We start from the raw sequence: 20,209 nt of genomic DNA on the forward strand, positions 1-20,209 counted from the left end.
GGGAGCAGTGAGGAGCAGATGCTGTCACACAAAATTACAAGGGTTTAAAAGATCATATAACTGTAAGGACCATCTCATTTTTATAGTGTATGAGGGCAGGGACAGTACAAAAAATTATCTCCCTGGAGGGTACCCCTTTAATAGTTAGTCTTTCAGCAGTTTTCACACTGCAAGGTTGCAGACAGCTAGAAGAACTGGAAATACCTAAACATAACTTTGCTTGGAGCCTGCACAGAGTTGAAACCTCTTTCACGGTGATCCCAATAATAAAACTCCAAGTGTCCAAGTAGAAGAACGTCTTTGCTTAAAGAGTACCTTGATTTTGATTTTTATAAATGATAAAGGTAAAAGGAATATAGAAGCAGAAACAGAGAAGTTCACTCTAAATGATACCTCAGTGTGAGCCTACCCTTAAAGTATGTTCTCTCATGCCAGAGAATCAGGCTGATTATGCTAATGATATCCGAGTGTCAGCTTAGTGTGATCCGATTCTCCTGCATGAGAGAATCGCAGCACAGGTGTGGAGAACGTAATCCATCCAATGTCTCTGCATGTACATCAGACTGCACTGGGATGCATCCAAGTGCAGCCTGATGTTTCACACTCGCCCATATACTTGTATGGGGGTGTGTGATCCGAATATCGGAGTTACTCGCATCATGCTGCACTTGTTTTCTCGTGACGAATCGCCATGAGAAAATAATTGCAAAACTGCACTCCCCCATAGTATCAGAGAGAAGGGAGGGGGCGCAATACTAATATGAAATTGATACTATAGGATGCAACATCATGTGGTGAGAAGGAACTGTATAAGAGACAAAGAAAAGCACCGCATAAAGATGTGCACACCTGGTATAACCGTAAGTAATACAAAAAGTTTATTGAGCACAAGGACAATGGAGTTAAAAACACTTTAAAAAAAAAAAAAAAAAAAAGACAAAAAACAACAAATGGTATAATACATCCCTGGGTAATGAAATATAAATATATCAATGTAAGCAGCAACCTACATGTGGGACCAAGACAATGTATATAGATATAAATGATCGCTTAGGCAATATGCAAAAAGCACTCTGTGAGCGGCACTCTGCACATGCCCAGGGAGTCAGGGAGCACAGTGCAGGGGACGGGATATGGTAACTAAGCATATAGGCAGGGATTTAGGGGAATAATAAGCACATAGGCGGGGATTTAGGGGAATAATAAGCACATAGGCGGGGATTTAGGGGAATAATAAGCACATAGGCGGGGATTTAGGGGAATAATAAGAACATAGGCGGGGATTTAGGGGAATAATAAGAACATAGGCGGGGATTTAGGGGAATAATAAGCACATAGGCGGGGATTTAGGGGAATAATAAGCACATAGGCGGGGATTTAGGTGAATAATAAGCACATAGGCGGGGATTTAGGGGAATAATAAGCACATAGGCGGGGATTTAGGGGAATAATAAGCACATAGGCGGGGATTTAGGGGAATAATAAGAACATAGGCGGGGATTTAGGGGAATAATAAGCACATAGGCGGGGATTTAGGGGAATAATAAGCACATAGGCGGGGATTTAGGGGAATAATAAGCACATAGGCGGGGATTTAGGGGAATAATAAGCACATAGGCGGGGATTTAGGGGAATAATGAACAGATAGGCAGGGATTTCTTCCCGTTCCCCAGACGCCAAGCCTGTGCAAAACTGAGTTTATAAAAACCCTTTTCTCTGTAATCAGACCTCTACTATGGGCCATACAGGTAAGTAAAGATTTACTTTTCTATAACCTGTGTGCCCATAGTAGAGGTCTGATAACTCCCAGGGGGTGACAGATTCCCTTTAAGAGATTGATGACTTATTCTTAGGATATGTCCGCAGTATCAGATCAGTGGGGTCCAACATCCAACACCCCTGTCGAATGTCTATCAACGATTTTCAGCTTTGAATGCAGCCAGACATGAACGGAACAGTGCAGTGCTGTACACCTTTTAGTTGCTGTCCCTTGTACTGCAGCTCCACTTCTATTCACCTCAATAGTAGCAGAGCAGACATGCCTGAGAACAGCTCCTAGACTGTCTTCCAGCTCTATTCCCCATTTACACTTAGCTGGAGGTAAAAGCCGTGGGAGTGCAGAGTCATTGGCCCTCACTGATCTGATTTTGAGGACATGTCCTAAGATTACTACATGAATATCTTAAGCTTGGAAACCACAGAAAAACTGACCAGCACATCCAAACTAGTGTGTACAGGTAATATCTAAGACAAGAATTCTAAGAGAAAACATAACTGCACTCTGAAATGCTAAGAACAGTAAATTTAGAAAACTGGAACTTCATTACTGCCATAGAAAATAGGTAAATGCTACATTATGTATGTATGGAAGACTGGAATTGCAATATTGCTATAGAGAAATTACAGTAAAAAGAAGGTACTTGGCTTACGTTACGCAATGCAGTGCTTACCCATTTTCCATGGCAGTAATGCAGTTCTAATTTTCTAAACTTCCTATTCTTAGCATTTCACAGTGCAGTTATATTTTCTCTTAAACTTGGAAAACACCTTTAAAATAACTAAAACCTTATAACTGGCCCCTCCCGAATGCAAAATCTGGAGCGATTATGACTAAGGCCTCATTCAGATGTCTGTTTCTCACGTACCTGTTGAGAAGAATATGAGGGATATAATTTCATGCCAATCGACTGTATCCTATCCGGTGGTCTGAGATTATAGGTCTCCTTCAAAGTGTGAAGAGTAGACAGAATACCTGGCTCAATTAGTGGTCCAGCTTCAAACGCTCTAAGTGGAAAAACTCACCGCCCCCCCCCCCCCCCCCCCCCCAGCAGCCTAGCTGGTTAACAGCTTCAAAGATCCCCCACCCCACAGACATATGGGGCCATAATTCCATAAGGCAGGGATGGGGAGCCTCAGGCTCCGTGGTCGTTTACGGCTCTTGGTGACCTTTTATCTGGTCCCTGGGCAGAATCCTGGGGACTGCAGTGCTTGGGCCGACAGCTGTATTTTGCTGACCACCAGCCAATTAATTTCTTGTTACGCTGTGAGCATGCGCACGCAGTGTTCACTACTGAACCTTGAAGCGCATGCAATGAAAGATTATGTCCTGACACCAGTTTCAGCCTTAGCATTTACGGAGTTGGAGCGCAATTTGTACGGCCCTCATAGGATGGTATAAATATTCAAATGGCCCTTGGCAGATAAAAGATGTCCCACCTTTGACATAAGGAGTTATGGGGTTATCTTCTGCCCTGGCAGTATACCGGTTACGTTTTCGAGATCTCCGAAACGGACCAAACGCCCGCCAGGGTCTCGACCCATTCTTGTACCCTGGAATGGGGAGATGCGTAGAAGGGCTAGTACAAGCCAGTTAGCGAAGCAAAGTTTGGTCTCCATGCGTAATGGGGGCCCGGTCGGATCCCATGGCTCCAAAACCGCCTCCCTAAGATCTTCCTTTGAGATGATCCATCATAGGTTTTGGAGTTTTGTTTACCAGACCCGAGGAGAGGGAAACTAAGACCATCCTGGGGATGGGAAAGGGAGTGACAGACCAAGGGGTTAATTGCTCTTGCAAGGCTGTGTCTCTTATTGTCTTCTAAGTGAGGTCACGCCATGTATCATGTTAAAAGAAACCGGAAACAGCTGGCACCCCACCCCTCCCATGTGGCTGCCAGCACCAAAGCCACCCTCTTACTTCCCCGTGCCTCCTTTTTCCCCGTATGGACAGTATCTGTGTAAAACTGTGCCGAGCTGACATTGCGTATCCCCAGGTGACGCGGTGCATCACATTGGGGAGACCGTACCGCATGACCCCCGACGTATTAGTGACGTCAGTCAGGCCTGCGAAGTGCAGTTCTTCACACCTGTCCTGTTTTTTTTTTTTTCACAGAACACGTACCAGTTATAGTCTATGGATCTGTTCACATGTCCCTCATTTTCTTTTTTTTTTTTTTGCGGACTGGGTGACTGCAGACTTATTAATTAACCCCAGCGCACGCGCTTGATGCTGCAAAATTTTGCTGGTGTCTGAGCTGGGACCGACAGGTACGCATTATGCATCCACTTGGGCAGATCCCGTCTATTGGACGTGGCCTCGCTCCATACACTTGTATTGAAAGGTGCCACACCCACTGAACAGCTGCGTTACTAGACAGAACGTGATCTCGCTCAATATAAGTGTACTGAGATGGGCTCTGGCCAGGATTATGCAGAACGAATACGTACCCACCGATCCCAGCTCAGAAAGCGGCAAACCACTGCAACGCACAGAGTGAATGCAGACTTATCAGTTTAGACCGGACAACCCCTTTAATAGCTGCTAAAAAAAAACAAAAACAAAACTGATTGCATATGGACAACATGCGGATGGCATGCGAGAAAAATCGTCTATCTCTTCTGAATGAAAATGGGATAGATTGTTATTGTTATTATTATTATTATTATTATTATTTATTAGTTTTTATTTATTTTAATACGCTTGTGAGGGCAAACACCTAAAACGGACACTGACCAAACGCTAATAAAATCAATTTGATTTTTTTTTCCCCACATGTGAAAGAGGCCTAAACCTCCATGTTAAAGGGAATCTGTCACCAGGTTTTTGCTACTACATCTGAGTAGCATGATGTAGGGGCAGAGATCCTGATTCCAGCAATGTAGCACTTACTCCGGTCTGTTGGAATTCAGTGACCAATACTATTGTTATCCAGGAGAAAAGCAGCTGCCTGAGGGGTCTGGCACCAACTCATTCAGTCATAGAGAGTTCATGAACCTTTGGCTGAACGTTCCTGCATATGGGATAGTCCAGAGAGATGTCAGTCAAACAATCGTTGAGCCACCGGCTATCTAATGTGTATGTCCATCTTTGTCATCAAATAGTCTTTATTCCTTACCAACATCCACTGTACATGTACAGGGCTGGCTCATGGGCTGAGCCTTCCCCAAGTCCGGCAGATAATGGTGGTCACAGCCATTAAATGCCTCTAACAACTGTGGACGGAGCAGAGCTTTGCCTGCCACTATTCACCTGTTAAATGTCGCTGTCAGTTTTTAACAGCTGCATTCACATTGTGCCGGCAAGGTGGTGCATTGGCGCCCCTGTGATGTGATCAGTTGCTGTGGCAGCAGGGGTTCTGCTGAAGACCTCACGAATCTGTTTAAACCCTGCCTGTGGCCGGGCTTAAAAGGAGAGAGTGATTTTTACTATACACAGCAATACGGTGGTATTCCTGTGCGTAGTATAATCAATCGGAGGATCACAGGATCAACAAATGCAGTAAAAAAAAGAAAAATAAAAAAACCTGTAGGTTCTAATAACCCATTTTACCGCATTAAAAATTAAAAAGTGATATCGCCAAGTCCATAAAAGTCCAATCAAGATATAAAGTTAATTAACCTGATAAACACTGTAAACAAAAAAGAATTCAGAACTGGAAAATAGCAGTGTTTTTTTTGTCACCTCAGCACCACAAAAAATGCTGTAACAAGCGATCAAAATGTCATATCCATCCCAAAATTTTGCCAATAAAAACGTCATCTTGGCCCGCAAAAAATAAGTCCTCACACAGCTTCATCGACCGAAAAATGAAAACGTTATTGGTCTCAGAAAGTGGCAACACAATGAAAAATGTATCGTAATTTTCGGATTATGAGACTCGCTTTTTTTCTGCCAAATTTGGGAGGAAAATGGGGGTGCATTTTATAATCCGAATGTAGCTTACTGGGGAGGGGCGGCGGTGGAGTGGGGGGTCACAAGAGGCTGGGTTGCTGCTGCAGGAGGCTGGCGGCAGCTGCAGGAATGGGGCAGTGCTGCGGGCCCCAGGTTGGAAGGATGGGGTGTCCTGGCGGTGCGAGCCCTGAGCTTTCAGAAAATGTTGACGGTGTTGGTATATACAACAGTTGTGGACTTTTGTTTGTGTGAAGGAGGATGTTATACTGATCTGATAGTAGATGGCGATGGTGTGTAAAGTTTCCTTGTTTACTGTATTGTAAAAGAAAAAAGTCTCTCTTGTACTTTTTGTTCTTACTTCCTGGTGCAGTACTGAGTGACTGCGTTTTTTTCCTTTACCTCATGTTCTGAGAAGTAAAAGCTTGTTATCCCATCCCAAAACCAGGGGAGGAGTCCTGAGGAGATAATTTGCATATTCCCACTGCATTTTGGGGTAAGTGAAGAGTCTCCGCGAGCTCAAAGAACACTGGATTTTGGCTGTTGGAGCTGAAAAGAGGACATCGGTAAACCATTTTGAAGCTTTTTTTTAAGCTTTTTTCACTGTTTTCAGAACATTAACAATAAGAACATGGAAGAGTCCAGGAGCCATTTGGTGAGCTGCATATCCTGCTACATGTTCACAGACTTGCCAGTGGAAAAGCCAAACTTCACATGCCAGAAAAGCAAGCTTGTGTCCCTGTTGGAGGAAAAGTTGCGAAATCTAGAAGAGAGGTTAACTACCTTGAAAATCATTAAGGAAGGTGAAGAGTTCTTAGACAGAGCAGAATTATCTCTTCATGATTCAGAAAGAGAAGAAATTCGAACTGCACCTGACGAAACAGAGGAATGGAAGCATGTGACCCACAGAAGCAGGAGGATCGAGAGGCAGTCAGCACCCATACTGCTCAGGAACCAGTACCAGGCTCTCACGCAGGAGAACCATGAAGAAATACAGCAAAATAAGACTTTGCCAGCAATGAATAACCTCAGAATCCTCCTGGATGGAGAAAGAAGAATGTTGTGAAGAAAAAACGGAGAGTGGTGGTCATGGGGGATTCCCTGTTAAGAGGAACAGAGGCCGCTATCTGCAGACCAGACACAACCTCAAGAGAAATGTGCTGTCTTCCAGGAGCAAAAATTAAAGATGTGTCTGACAGGATATCAAGACTCTTCAGACCTACAGATCACTACCCATTCCTGCTAATACATGTGGGGACAAATGACACCGCAAGAAAGGACCTGGAAACCATCTGCAGTGACTTTGAAGACTTAGGCAAGAAAGTGAAAGAATTGGGAGCGCAGGTGGTCTTCTCATCCATCCTCCCAGTGGATGGCCATGGAACAATGAGGTGGAATAAGATTCTACAGGTGAACAACTGGCTACGTCGATGGTGCCGTCAACAAGGATTTGGATTTCTGGATCACGGAATGAATTACCTATACGATGGACTACTTGCTAGAGATGGGGTGCACCTTACGAAGACTGGAAAACATGTATTTGGAAGTCGCCTTGCTACACATCAGAAGAGCTTTAAACTAGAACAATGTGGGAAGGGAAGCAAAAGGCCAGAAAAAGCCATACAGCTGACAAATACTATTGAGATCTCTGCTACTGGAAGTGGAAAAGAAGAACAAAGACAAAACAATTTAAATAATAAAAATATGGGAGGAAGAGAAACCAATCACAAACTAAAATGTTTTTATACAAATGCACAAAGCATGGGCAACAAACAAGGAGAATTGGAACTACTAATGCAGGAAAAGGAATATGATGTCATTGGAATCACTGAAACTTGGTGGGACGATACACATGATTGGAATAAAAGGCTAAAAGGATACAACTTATTTGCAAGAAACAGACTTGATAAACGAGGAGGAGGTGTCGCATTGTATGTTAGAAAAGCGTATATCTGCACAGAGATTGAAGCTTCAGAGACTGGGAGTTCTGTGGAAACTGTTTGGGTAAGAATACAAGGAGAGAACAACGGAAAGGACACCATTGTAGGCATTTACTACAGGCCACCTGGGCAAGCTGAAGATATGGATGAACTCTTTATGTATCAGATGACCAAGTTCTCCAAAAAATATGACGCAGTGGTCATGGGAGATTTCAACTATCCAGACATTTGTTGGGAATCTCTCTCAAGTAAAACTAACAGGTCAAGAAAATTCTTATCCTCTCTTGCTGACAACTTTATCTTCCAAAAGGTAGGGGAGAAAACAAGGGGATCTGCTACTTTGGATCTAATCCTTATAAACAGGGAGGAAATGGTTGAGGAGGTAAAGGTGGCTGGGACCCTAGGAGGCAGCGATCATGCTATTATAGAATTTTGGATAACTAGAGGAGGAAGACATGTGAAGACTCAAACTTCAAGGTTAGATTTTAGAAAGGCAGATTTTAAGAGACTCAGAAAGAGAATAGGAGGGATCCAATGGCTGGATGTCCTTAAGGACAAAAATGTCCAGGAAGGATGGGAAATTTTTAAAAATGAGATTCTCAAAGCGCAATCGTTAACTATCCCGAAAAGTAGGAAGAATGGGAAGCATTTAAGGAAACCAGGATGGATGAACACAGAACCTAAACACATGCTAAAAAGAAAGAAAGAGAAATGTTTATTAAATGGAAAGAGGGAGGCATATCTAAAGAAGATTATAATGCAGTCTGCAGATCCTGCAGGGCACGTATCAGGTTAGCTAAAGCTGACAATGAATTAAGGCTTGCAAGAGATGTCAAAAGCAATAAAAAAGGATTTTGGGGGTATGTCAAAAGTAAAAGAAAAGTCAAAGATGCTATAGGATTTTTACAGGATGAAAATGGAGAAATGGTAAGAGAGGATGTTGAGAAGGCCGAACTTTTTAATTCCTATTTTGCATCAGTTTTCTCTCAGAAAGAAAATGTAACATCAACTGATCTTCACTGTCCTTTTAAAGGAATAGAGGAATCAAAGTTATCTGTAAACAGAAAGATTGTGAGGGAATATTTAGCTAACATAAATGAGTTCAAGTCTCCAGGTCCAGATGAATTACACCCCAGAGTACTGAAGGAGATCGTAGAAGAAATTTTAGAACCACTCTCCATAATCTTTGAAAATTCTTGGAGAACAGCAGAAGTCCCAGAAGACTGGAGAAGAGCAAATGTTGTTCCTATCTTCAAAAAGGGGAAGAAGGTGGACCCAGGGAACTATAGGCCTGTGAGTCTGACTTCTATACCAGGAAAGATCTTTGAACAAATTATTAAACAACATGTATGTAAGTACATGGATAAGAATGAAGTGATTAACCAGAGTCAGCATGGGTTTGTAACTAACAAGTCATGTCAGACTAACTTAATTTCCTTCTATGACAGAATCACTGACTGGGTGGATCAGGGAAATGCTGTAGATATAGTATATCTTGACTTCAGCAAAGCATTTGACAAAGTATCTCACACCATCCATATTGAAAAAATGACCAAGTATGCAATGGACCAGGCAACTGTTAGGTAGATTCATAACTGGCTTAGTGATCGGACTCAAAGGGTGGTTGTAAATGGCTTCACATCCAGCTGGATGAATGTCTCAAGTGGGGTACCACAGGGCTCCGTCCTGGGACCTGTATTGTTCAACATCTTTATCAATGATTTAGATGAAGGAATTGAGGGTAAACTGATTAAATTTGCTGATGACACAAAGCTAGGAGGGATAGCTAATACTAGAGAAGAGAGAGAGAGGATTCAAAAAGACCTAAATAAACTGGAGCAGTGGGCAGCAACCAACAGAATGGTTTTTAACAGGGAAAAATGCAAAGTACTACATCTGGGCAATAAAAATGAAAAAAGCATATACAGAATGGGAGGAATAGAGCTAAGCAACAGTACATGTGAAAAAGACAGGTATACTAATAGATCATAGACTAAACATGAGTCAACAGTGTGATGCAGCAGCAAAAAAGGCAAATACAATTCTGGGATGTATTAACAGAAGCATACAGTCTAGATCACGTGAAGTCATTATCGGTCTTTACTCCTCTTTGGTCAGACCTCATCTGGAATACTGTGTACAGTTTTGGGCACCACATTTTAAAAAAGACATAGACAAACTGGAGCAAGTTCAGAGAAGAGCGACCAGAATGGTGACTGGTCTGCAAACCATGTCCTATGAGGAACGGTTGCAGGATTTGGGAATGTTTAGCTTGCAAAAAAGAAGACTGAGAGGAGACTTAATAGCTGTCTACAAATATGTCAAGGGCTGTCACATTGTAGAAGGATCATCTTTATTCTCATTTGCACAAGGAAAGACTAGAAGCAATGGGATGAAACTAAATGGGAGGAGACACAGATTAGATATTAGAAAAAACTTTTGACAGTTAGGGTGATTAATGAGTGGAACAGGCTGCCACGAGAGGTGGTGAGTTCCCCTTCAATGGACGTCTTCAAACAGAGGCTGGACAGACATCTGTCTGAGATGATCTAGTAAATCCTGCTTTGAGCAGGGGGTTGGACCAGATGACCCAGGAGGTCCCTTCCAACTCTACCATTCTATGTAATCTGCTCTGTGAAGTATTCTACTGCAACTGTAGGTATCCAGAAGCTGTGCAACAGGCGGTGGGCAGTGGAGCATCGGGAAAATGGCCGCCTCTGGCGGCACATGCGCGGATTGAGATCTCTGCTCCCGAGAAGTGCGGTGACTCCGCTCATCGGCGAGATTTTCTGAAAGCCCAGGACCTACTGCCTCGCATCGCTGGAACAACCCCCTCCTCCCATATGGGGATGGGGAGGGGGGTTGGCAGCGGCAGAAGATCGGGGCACACGCATTAGCCGGCTGCTGCAGCTTCCACGTGTGCCCGCTGCCAAAGGGAAATGAATATTCACTCTTCTCCATGCCCATGTGAGTGGAAAGGAGTGAATATTCATTCTCTTCAGTAGCGGGCACTGAGGAGCGAGGAGCCACATCTCCTGCTGACAGTGCACGCTACTCAAGAAAATGCATATTCACTCTTCTCCATGCACATAGTCCCGGTGTGGAGAGGAGTGAATATGCTGGCAGCTCACCTCTGTATCTGAGGGCGCATGGCAGTGACGTCATGCGCTGCGCAGATGCTGACATGGACTGTTGGCAGACAGGACGCAGCGCTGGAGCAGAGGGGAGGAAGGAAGGTAGGTGAGTAGAAGTGTTTATTTTTTTTTGTGTGTGCAGTGATGGAGGCCATGTATACCAGGATAGAGGGGCTATGCATACCAGGATTGGGGGTGAGGGGTGCCGCTGCATACCGGGATTGGGGGTGAGGGGCGCCGCTGCATACCGGGATTGGGGGTGAGGGGCGCCGCTGCATACCGGGATTGGGGGTGAGGGGCGCCGCTGCATACCCCACCCTGCATACCCCACCCTGTGATAAAATAAATGGTTTCATTCGAAAGTACAACTTGTCCCTCAAAAAACACAAGCCCACATAGGTCTGAGGACAGAAAAAGAAAAAAGCCTGTGGCTCTTGGAAGAAGGGGAGGAAAAATGCAAAAAATGTAAATTTGCCTTGGTGGTAAGGGATTAAAGGAAAGCTGCATACTGCGCATTGGGACAGAACATGCAGAGCATGTGAAGCCATGTCCCCAAACCACACCCATATACTTGTTTCATGTGAATCCTTGTAAAGGGCTAAGAGGAATACTCAGTTGTAAATTATGTAATGCGACCTTGGTGAGTGGACCCCACCGATCTGATATTGAGCACCTATCCTAAGGATAGGTCATTGGTATATGAAACATGGGAAAACCCCTTTAATTCATTATTGTGATTTTTACTTTCCAGCCACATTGTGAATCATCTGGTAAGAGCAAAGTGTAAAGAGGTTACTCTGCATAAGGACGGACCACTGGGTGAGACAGTTCTGGAATGCTACAATTGTGGCTGTCGTAATGTATTTCTCCTGGGATTCATTCCGGCTAAGGCAGATTCTGTTGTTGTGCTCCTCTGCAGGTCAGTATTGTTCTTTCAAAGGCTTCTATTGGTTGGCGGCTGACTAAACTTGTGCAATTTGCAAATTTGTGACACACTTAGGCCACACATTTATTATTTGGTCAGTATTTTACCTCAGTATTTTCCATTATCATGATGTATCAGGAGGTTTTTCAGATCCATCTGTGATTGGTACATTGGGGTAACTTCCATTATCCTCTTCCATTACATGATAATAGAAGATACCCCAATGTACTGCTCACAGATGGATCTGATCCACTCCTGGTTTAGGCTTACAATCAGAGGGAAAGTATAATAGAAACACGTGCACCCCTTCTGCAAGTTTCGCCTACTCCTGGTTTTGGCTTACAAATACTGAACGTGGCTATAGGCTGTGTTCACATGTTGCGTTTTTTTGCTGTTTTACAGTAAATCTCATGCAAACACATTTTTTTTTTCCCCTGACTGATTTGGAAAACTGCTGTTTTTTTCACACTGCAGCATGTCACTTCTTTCAGCTTTTTTTCACCCATAGAAAGCAATGGACAAGTGCAAAAAATGCAGGTATCAGGTTTTTGCTGCTCTTTTAGTAACAAAAAAAGTACAGTAATATGTGAAACCCATTTATGTTTGTGGTCCCCCCCCCCCCCCCCAATGTGTAAACCAGAATGTCTTGTTGTTCATGGCAGTTGGGATTAGTACAGATTAAATTAGTGATGTGTACAAAGTTAACATTGGCTGACCAAGGTGTAACATGGAACAATACCTGTGGCCAACCTAAGTGTGAAAGTAAACGGTGTCCTACAGACTCAATTCTCTGTCAATGTCTTGGTCTATTCCTGACCAATTCACCTCCCCCTGTGTTACATTTGTAAAGCTGTATTTTCTTTCATGAACTGTTATGAACTTTTTTGTTCCTATTAGTCACTATTTTTTCAGACATAAAAATCTATTTCCACTAAATAATTTGATCAAATTGCCCTTTTTCCAAAAATGTGTCTTGCATTGGTAGTCTGTGTTCTTGCTTCTGTGATTGTTGCAAAGCTGAATTTTGGGATCCTGAAAGCAGCTTCTTTACTGACAATAGCAGGTTTTGCTTTAGAAAAAAAAATGCAGCAAAAACACAATGTGTGAACAAAGCTTTAGAGTTGCAATTTGGGGAAAAAATGCAGTGTTAGCACTGTGCCACTTGCAGCCTGTGACCAAATATTCAGCGGATTGAACAGTCATGTTGTCTGCTGGAGTTCCCCCATATCGTTAGCTGTCGGCCATGGCTAAAGTCACTGTGTAACCCCAGTCCTGGCTCAAACGTTCTTTCTTTTCTTTTATTCTTCACTTGGCTAGGTTGTGAGGAAGCAGCTTTCAGTATTGTCGTACATACAATGTAAATCATTAAGGGCTTGATGGAGTTCACGTTATAGTATTAATGTCCACACACTATTTAAAGATGTCCTGTCACCAAGTGAAAATTGACCAGATTTTGCTCTTATTTTATTCCTGCTGCTCCTAAGTATTCCTTATTTTTTATTTTTAATTCTATATAAATCCGGGTCAGTCGGGCATGCTTTATTTTATCTGAACATGTGTGTCTTATAATTCCGGGGCTCCACACACCGTGATTCTTAAATATCAGCAAAATAAAATAAGAGCCAATGCGTAACTACTGGGCTGCGTTCACATGCTACAGTTGTGCACTGTGTGAGACTTTAGTAATTTTCGGGACGTTTCGGGGTGAGGTGGTAGCTAGAAGTTACTGTAGTGAACAAGATTTTCAGCTCCATTTTGAATGGAAATTCTTACCTAGCATTTTTCCTTTAAAAATGTGTAGTACTTACACATGGTTTTTCAGCACCGCTTTTATGCTGCCCTCTACCTAACCACTCGCTGAAAATGGAGTGTTGTTTCAGGTGGTGCTTTTTACCACCACACAACTTTTGTTCCTTTTTTTTTCTTCAAAGACGCAGTCTGTTACTTTTTTACTTCTTGAATTTTGTTTCTTCCCATAAGCTTGCATGTGTGAATAAAAATCACTTCATTATGGAAAAGTAAAGCTGATGCTACATACACTCCCCACTTGCATATTACTTGTGATTTTGTTTTCGTAGGCAACCATGTGCAAGTCAGAGCAGTTTAAAGGACATTAACTGGGACAGTTCCCAGTGGCAGCCTCTCATTCAGGACCGATGCTTCCTCTCTTGGTTGGTGAAGATTCCCTCTGAACAGGAGCAGCTGAGAGCTCGCCAAATTACTGCTCAGCAAATAAACAAACTGGAAGAGTTGTGGAAGGTAATGTTATGGACGTTCTGTATCCATGTCCTTGTTTCTTCTAAAATGTATTTACGGGTATTCTACAATCACGCGGAGCTCTTTGGCCGGATTTATTCCTTCTAGAGGAGATCAAGAAAACTTTGGAACACCAGGATTCAGATTATTGGCATAAATCAGTCCCCTATACTCAGTATAATTCTCCTAACACAGAAGTTGGTTATTCTCATACCGCTCTCAGAATATTTAGGTAAGGATCCCGGAGATTCCATGTAATTTGAAATTCTTTGTATATTTTTAGGAAAACCCTTCAGCTACATTGGAGGATCTGGAGAAGCCTGGTGTTGATGAGGAACCGCAGCATGTTTTACTTCGTTATGAAGATGCTTACCAGTATCAAAATATATTTGGGCCTCTTGTTAAACTTGAAGCTGACTATGACAAAAAGCTGAAGGAATCTCAGGTGGGTAGCTTCTCTGCACAGCCTTCCAGTCACATGTGGAGATATCTTTAGTTATAGGTTATTAAATAACAGCACAGTTAACATCTGCCTTCCCTTGCGAGTTTTAACTTTTACTCTTCTGGTATTTTCACCCCTTCTTTCAAGAGCCATAATGTAATGCCACGTAAGGTTTTTTTTTTGTTTTGTTTTTGTTTTTGTTTTTTAGAGCGAGCATGACACCATTCATTTTTACCATACAATGTCAGGAACAACTATGCAAATATTCCCAGTTCCCAGAGGGATGAAATGGTGAAAGTAATTAATTTCGGCCATTGTTTTTTGGGTTTTGTTTCTAGAGCGTTCATTGTATGGTAATATTGACCTGGGAGCATGATTCTCCAGATAAGTACCATTGTGGCAATACCACTAAAAGGGTGGTAAACCTACCTTTCCATTTGTCATAGTGGAGAGTATAAAAATGTGTATACTCTATTGTCAATATTATCAGACAAAATGTTTACCTATCATATGCCACGTTCACACATCAGTATTTATAAGGCAAAACCAGGAGTGGCACAATCAGAGGAAAAGTAGAATAACAATACGTGCACCACTTCTGTATTTATCACCCACTCCTGGTTTTGGCTTACAAATACTGACCAAATACTGCCATGAGAACATCGCCATACAGTCAGAATGGCACTGCGAGCTTTATTTTGAAGGCTTCCTTTCCCTAAGAGGGTTTGATTGGTGGAATAGAATATCAGTACTGCTATTAAAGGGGATATCTGGGACTTGGGGGCGGGGGCATGCAGTTGCTAAACAAAGGCAACTACCTGCCTGTTGTACCTAGCACCGGTCTTTGACCGCTCTTGCCAGAGATTCAGCTGCTCTGTCAAAAGAGAAGCGCTCTTTCTTCCTGTTGAAAGGGTGGGACTATTGGCATCATGCTGACTGACAGCCAGCTTCCCCAGGGAAGAGCCAGCTGTCAGTCAGCATGACACCAGAAGTCCCATCCTGTCAATAGGAAGAGATACCGCCGCTCTGTTGACGTGATGTCAGTGCAAGTCTGTGACCGCTCTGTGCTGGCGGAGAATGGCTCCTGGTACAATAGGCAGGTAGATGGCAGCTTTGTGCCTGTTAGTGCTTAGGCACAATTTTTATTATTATTTATTTTTTTTTTTTTTATAAAGTCCCGGATATCCCCTTTAACTGTAGAACGCGATCTTGTGGTTACTAAAATTATGGCTCTCTGGATTAACATTAGACTTTGTAATTCCAGAACATTTCTTTTTCAGGGGATTCAACTTTGCAAAAACAAATATTAGATGACCAATAAACCTGGGATGTGTAGTTCTACATAAATATTTGGCTCACATAGAGTCCGTCAGGTCACCACCTTAAAATATCCCTTGTTGTATTGCACAGTCCTTTATCTGCTAGAGAAAAGTTTAAAAGCACATCTTGGTATAACACGTGTAACATGTTGAGGAGGCATGGCCAACCGCATCAAATCCGCTATAATTTCAAGCCAGAAATTTACAGCAGTCCTGTCTATAGCTGGAGTAGATTTGTGACTGACAGATGTGCCAAGTTCACTACTGATATTAGGAAATTCATTAGGATGTGCCAGTCTTGGTAAATCTAGTACCTACCGTATTTTTTGGACCATAAGACACACCTAGGTTTTAAAAAAGGAAAATGGGGAAAAAGAAACTTAAGCAAAAAAAATGTGGTCATGATGCCCTGTTATGGGGGATGGGGTCTGCTGCTGACACTGGTATTGGGGCAATGTCCTCCAATTCTGTACTAATATCCCCCATCCTGGTATGTATAGCTCCTACTTCCTGGTATACGTGGCCCCCATCCCATCCTGGTAAACCTGGCCCTAATCCCCATCCTGGTATGCATAGCACCCCCTGATCTCCATTCTAGTATGCATGGCATCCCTTGATCCCCCATCCCGGTATGCATGGCACCCCTTTATCCCCCATCCTGGTATTCGTGGCACCCCTTTATCCCCCATCCTGGTATGCCTGGCACCCCTTTTACACCCCCCCCCCCCCCCTCCGTCCGTCCTGGTATGCTTGGCACCCCTTTACCCCCCCCCCCCCATCCTGGTATGCGTGGCACCCCTTGAGCCCCCATTGTGCTGCCCACAAAGAAATAATCAATCGTGCTCCCCTCCTCCAGCGCTGTCCCGCTCTGCTGCTGACACTCACTGTGTGAGCCGCGCATGGCGTCCCTACCATGCGCCCTCACACAGTGTGAGACACTGTTCTGGAATAGTCACTGCTCCCCGCGCCGGGACTCTGTGCGTGGGGAGCAGTGACCATTCAGTCTGATCAATAGCCGGCACACTGGAGCTGCAGCACGGCTCCTGCTGGCTCTCTGTGGTCAGTGTGCCGGCTATTAAAGACCATGGATATTCACTACAACTTTAATAGCGGGCACACAGACAGCAGAGCGGCAGCATGAGCCGCGTTGCTGCTCCAGTGTGCCGGCGATTAAGAAAAATGAATATTCATTGCTCTCCACGCCCATGGGCGTGGGGAGCTGGGAATATTCATTTTCTTTAGTAGCGGGCACAGCATAGGCTGCAGCAGGCAGCTGCCTCCTGTGCCACGCTGATCCCCCGCTGCCGCTCCCCCACACCCACCACCACCACGCACAGCCATGTATATAGTATTCGGACTATAAGACGCACCCCCTGCTTTCCTCCAAAATTTTGGAGGAAAAAAGTGCCTCTTATAGTCCGAAAAATTCGGTATATGGTTTAGGGTGCACTGCTGAATGCAAGTAGTCTTGGTAAATCTGCCTCTATTGTTCCCTGTGCAACCACAAAGTCCAGTTTGAGTGTTATACTGATAATCCAATCCATCCAATGCTTGCTGACAGGGAAAGGCTACCTCTGAAAGAGCGATCTAAATTGCTAGGGTGGGACTGTATGAGCAGACAGTAATCATGGCTGCGGAGTCGGTATAAAATGGACCGACTCCTAAAATATATAATAAATTAGGTACAGTAGTACAACGCAGGATGTGCTGTAAATGTTTCCATAAGAATTTGGGAAAGTTATGAAAGGTCCTATAAATGTCTGTCCTATTCCTGATCTAAGGATCTCTGTTCTTAGTGATGAATCTGTGCTGCTCTTTATGTACTTGCTCCGTAGTGACCAGTGCTGTGGAGTCAGAGGTTTGGCTTACCGACTCCACAGCCCTGTGAGCAGTCTTGGATATCAGTGTATTTATTGTTTCTGATATAACTGCAATAGTAAAATGCATAGGAGTAATTTATTAATCCCTTAAGGGTGCGTGCTCACGGTCCGTAAACGCTGTGGATTGTACGCACAGCACTTTCACTACGTGCAATCCGCAGCGGCCAGATGTTAGAGCTTAGTGGATGGGATTTGTAGAAATCCCATGCCCACTATGCGTCTCCGTGCACCCGCGGACACTGATATGTGGCGTGTTTTTCCAGACCGCAGCATGTCTGCAAGAGAATTTCTATCAGTGCAATGTATAGGATGTGGTGACTCTTCATGGTTCAATGAACACATGCGGATTCACCTGCGTGCAGCGCTCTGGACGCAACATAAAGTATATTGCATTCATAGCGCTGCCAATACCGACCCTGTGCACATACCCTTAGGGTCATCCCATTTCAAGTGATCTAAATCTGAACTTTTTTTCCCCTGATATCTTAGAATCTTTATTTTCTTTGCTGTTTTTTGAAGTACTGCTTTAGTGACTTAAATATAATACATTTTGAATTTTTATCTTGATTAGTTTTTTTTATAGATTTTGAAAGCCTGAATTTTGGGCTTGTATGACTTTACATTTTTCAGCAGCAGATGGAAGGAAGGGAGACAGTCATTACTAGTGGGTAGGCGGAGCCCACATAGGATAGAACACCTCAGATTAAAAAAAGAGTGTTGTCCGGCCCCTCCAGCTTGGGCTCGTCCTACTCCAGCTCTCCAGTCTAAAATTTGAGGTCACAGAGGATGGTCGCTGCTGGAAGCAGCTCCTCAGAAAATTTTTTTTATTTTTATCGGACAGAGACTTGGACCCCCGTGGTCTTGAGGTCTCAGGGGTCTCAGCGCTGCTGGACCCCCACCCCTCCCTTGGCGGATCTGCATTACCCTTTGAGAGAGGTCCCTGCAGAACCCTGCCGGCCCCGGGGGATGAGGGATGCTTCCCTGGCGGGGACGCAAACCGCGCATCTGGGGTCACTGCGTTCTCCGCCCTGGGGGGAAGCTTGGGCACAGCGCCACAAATCCCTGGGGGTCCCTGTGGCGCTCAGCTGGGTGAGTACTCAGCATGTTAATGTGTTTTGAGTACTTCAGCGGCTGCTGCGGCAGCCGCTGCTACATGTATTCAGGTGGTGACTTGTGTTTTTTTGTCCGCAGGTGGATGCCTGCAGGACATGGAAGCGGGGCAGGAGCGGAGGAGTCGCGCGCGCTTTTTTTTGAAGCCGGCGGGGGGCGTGGCTTCGCGCCTTCCCGGTCTTTCGCGGGCAGGAAGCGCTCTGAGCGCGCGTTTTCTCCTGCCCCTCCTCTTCCGGCTTCTCTCTCCTCACAGCGCGGCGGCCATTACTGAACGGCTTCCATCGGGCTCCTCACTCTCCTCTCTTCCCGACAGACCGAAGGAACACTGCACCGCGGCCAGCTGGGTGAGTCGCTTCTGCCTGTCAGGGCAGAAGCTTAACCCCTCACCCCCTCAGCGCAGGGCACCTTTCTGAGGCACAATAAGGTGGCAGACTGTGCTGTCCTGCAGCTATTACCTCATATAGAGGTTCCTTTTTTTGTCTGGGGCTCGCACATCCTTTTCATTTCACAGAGGTTGTGGGGAGTCTGCGACATTAACCCCTTATTAGGCGGTTATCCCTTAATTGGGGGTCAGCTGGGGTAGCTCTCTCTTTAAGAGCTTTAACCCGTCGGCTTTCTTTTAAGAAACCACACTGTCCTACTTACTGACAGGTTTAACCTGCCATATACTGTGTGAGGGCATGTCAGATCAGGGTCCAGGAGGTGCGGACCGTCTCCCAGGTCCGCTACAGGATCAGTCTCGCGTGTCTGACACGCAGGAGTCCTCGACGGCGTCAAGCGCAGCGGTCGGGGGTTTCGGTGATGGGGCAGTGGTCAAAATGAAGGCCCTCACTCGTTCTATTGATGGCCTGTCTGACCTTCTAGGTTATTGGGTGTCAGCTAGATCCTCTCATGGCAGGAAGCGCCACAGGCCGGTACTGCCCTCCCCGCGCAGCGACTCGGAGATCTCTGTTATGGAGGGTTCCCCTTCAAGCTCAGATGGGGAGATGTCCGATTCGGATAAGGAGGATCAGCAGGGGCACTCTGCCTCTTTTTTGGACCGTGCAGAGGCTTTTATTGGAGCCATGAGGGAGGCGTTACAGTTTCCGGAGGAGGTAACTAGACGTCCTGGTAAGTCGGCCCGGATGTTTCAGGAGTCGCATAGGTCGCGCTTGGCATTACCATCTCTGGATGAGCTTAATGGGGCAGTGGAGAAGGAACGCCTGTGTCCAGATAAACGTTTTCAGGGGACACGGTTTTTTGAGGCACTGTATCCGTGTTCCACGGAGTTGATTGATAATTGGATTCCTTCTCCTGAAGTGGATGTCCCTTTATCCCAGCTTAGCAAATCCTCATTACTGCCTGTTAAAGGGAAGGCGAGTCTGCAGGATCCGCTGGACAGAAAAACGGAGATGGCGGCGAAATCCATCTACGAGGCCGCGGGTCATGGATTCAGAGCGGTGCTAGGATCCATGTGTGCTTGTAAAGCTTCCCTAAGCTGGTTGGACCGTCTACGGACGGCGTGGCAGGATGGATCCCCGCTATCCGAGGTAGATGTG

The 20,209-nt window shown here is 44.7% G+C and overlaps 1 protein-coding gene across 1 annotated transcript in view; it reads left to right on the plus strand.

The window, feature by feature from the left end:
* Positions 1-20,209, plus strand: part of UPF1 (UPF1 RNA helicase and ATPase) — a 132,368-nt gene that overhangs the window by 40,350 nt on the left and 71,809 nt on the right. The window contains exons 4-6 of the mRNA XM_073685945.1: positions 11,491-11,658; positions 13,743-13,923; positions 14,204-14,365. Coding sequence (XP_073542046.1) covers positions 11,491-11,658; positions 13,743-13,923; positions 14,204-14,365 — 511 coding nt within the window. The remainder of the gene's footprint in view (positions 1-11,490; positions 11,659-13,742; positions 13,924-14,203; positions 14,366-20,209) is intronic.

The sequence above is a fragment of the Phyllobates terribilis genome, unplaced genomic scaffold (assembly GCF_046119375.1).
Source record: "Phyllobates terribilis strain yellow unplaced genomic scaffold, ASM4611937v1 Scaffold_1__5_contigs__length_1240528914, whole genome shotgun sequence".
In the NCBI taxonomy this organism is placed as follows: domain Eukaryota; kingdom Metazoa; phylum Chordata; class Amphibia; order Anura; family Dendrobatidae; genus Phyllobates; species Phyllobates terribilis.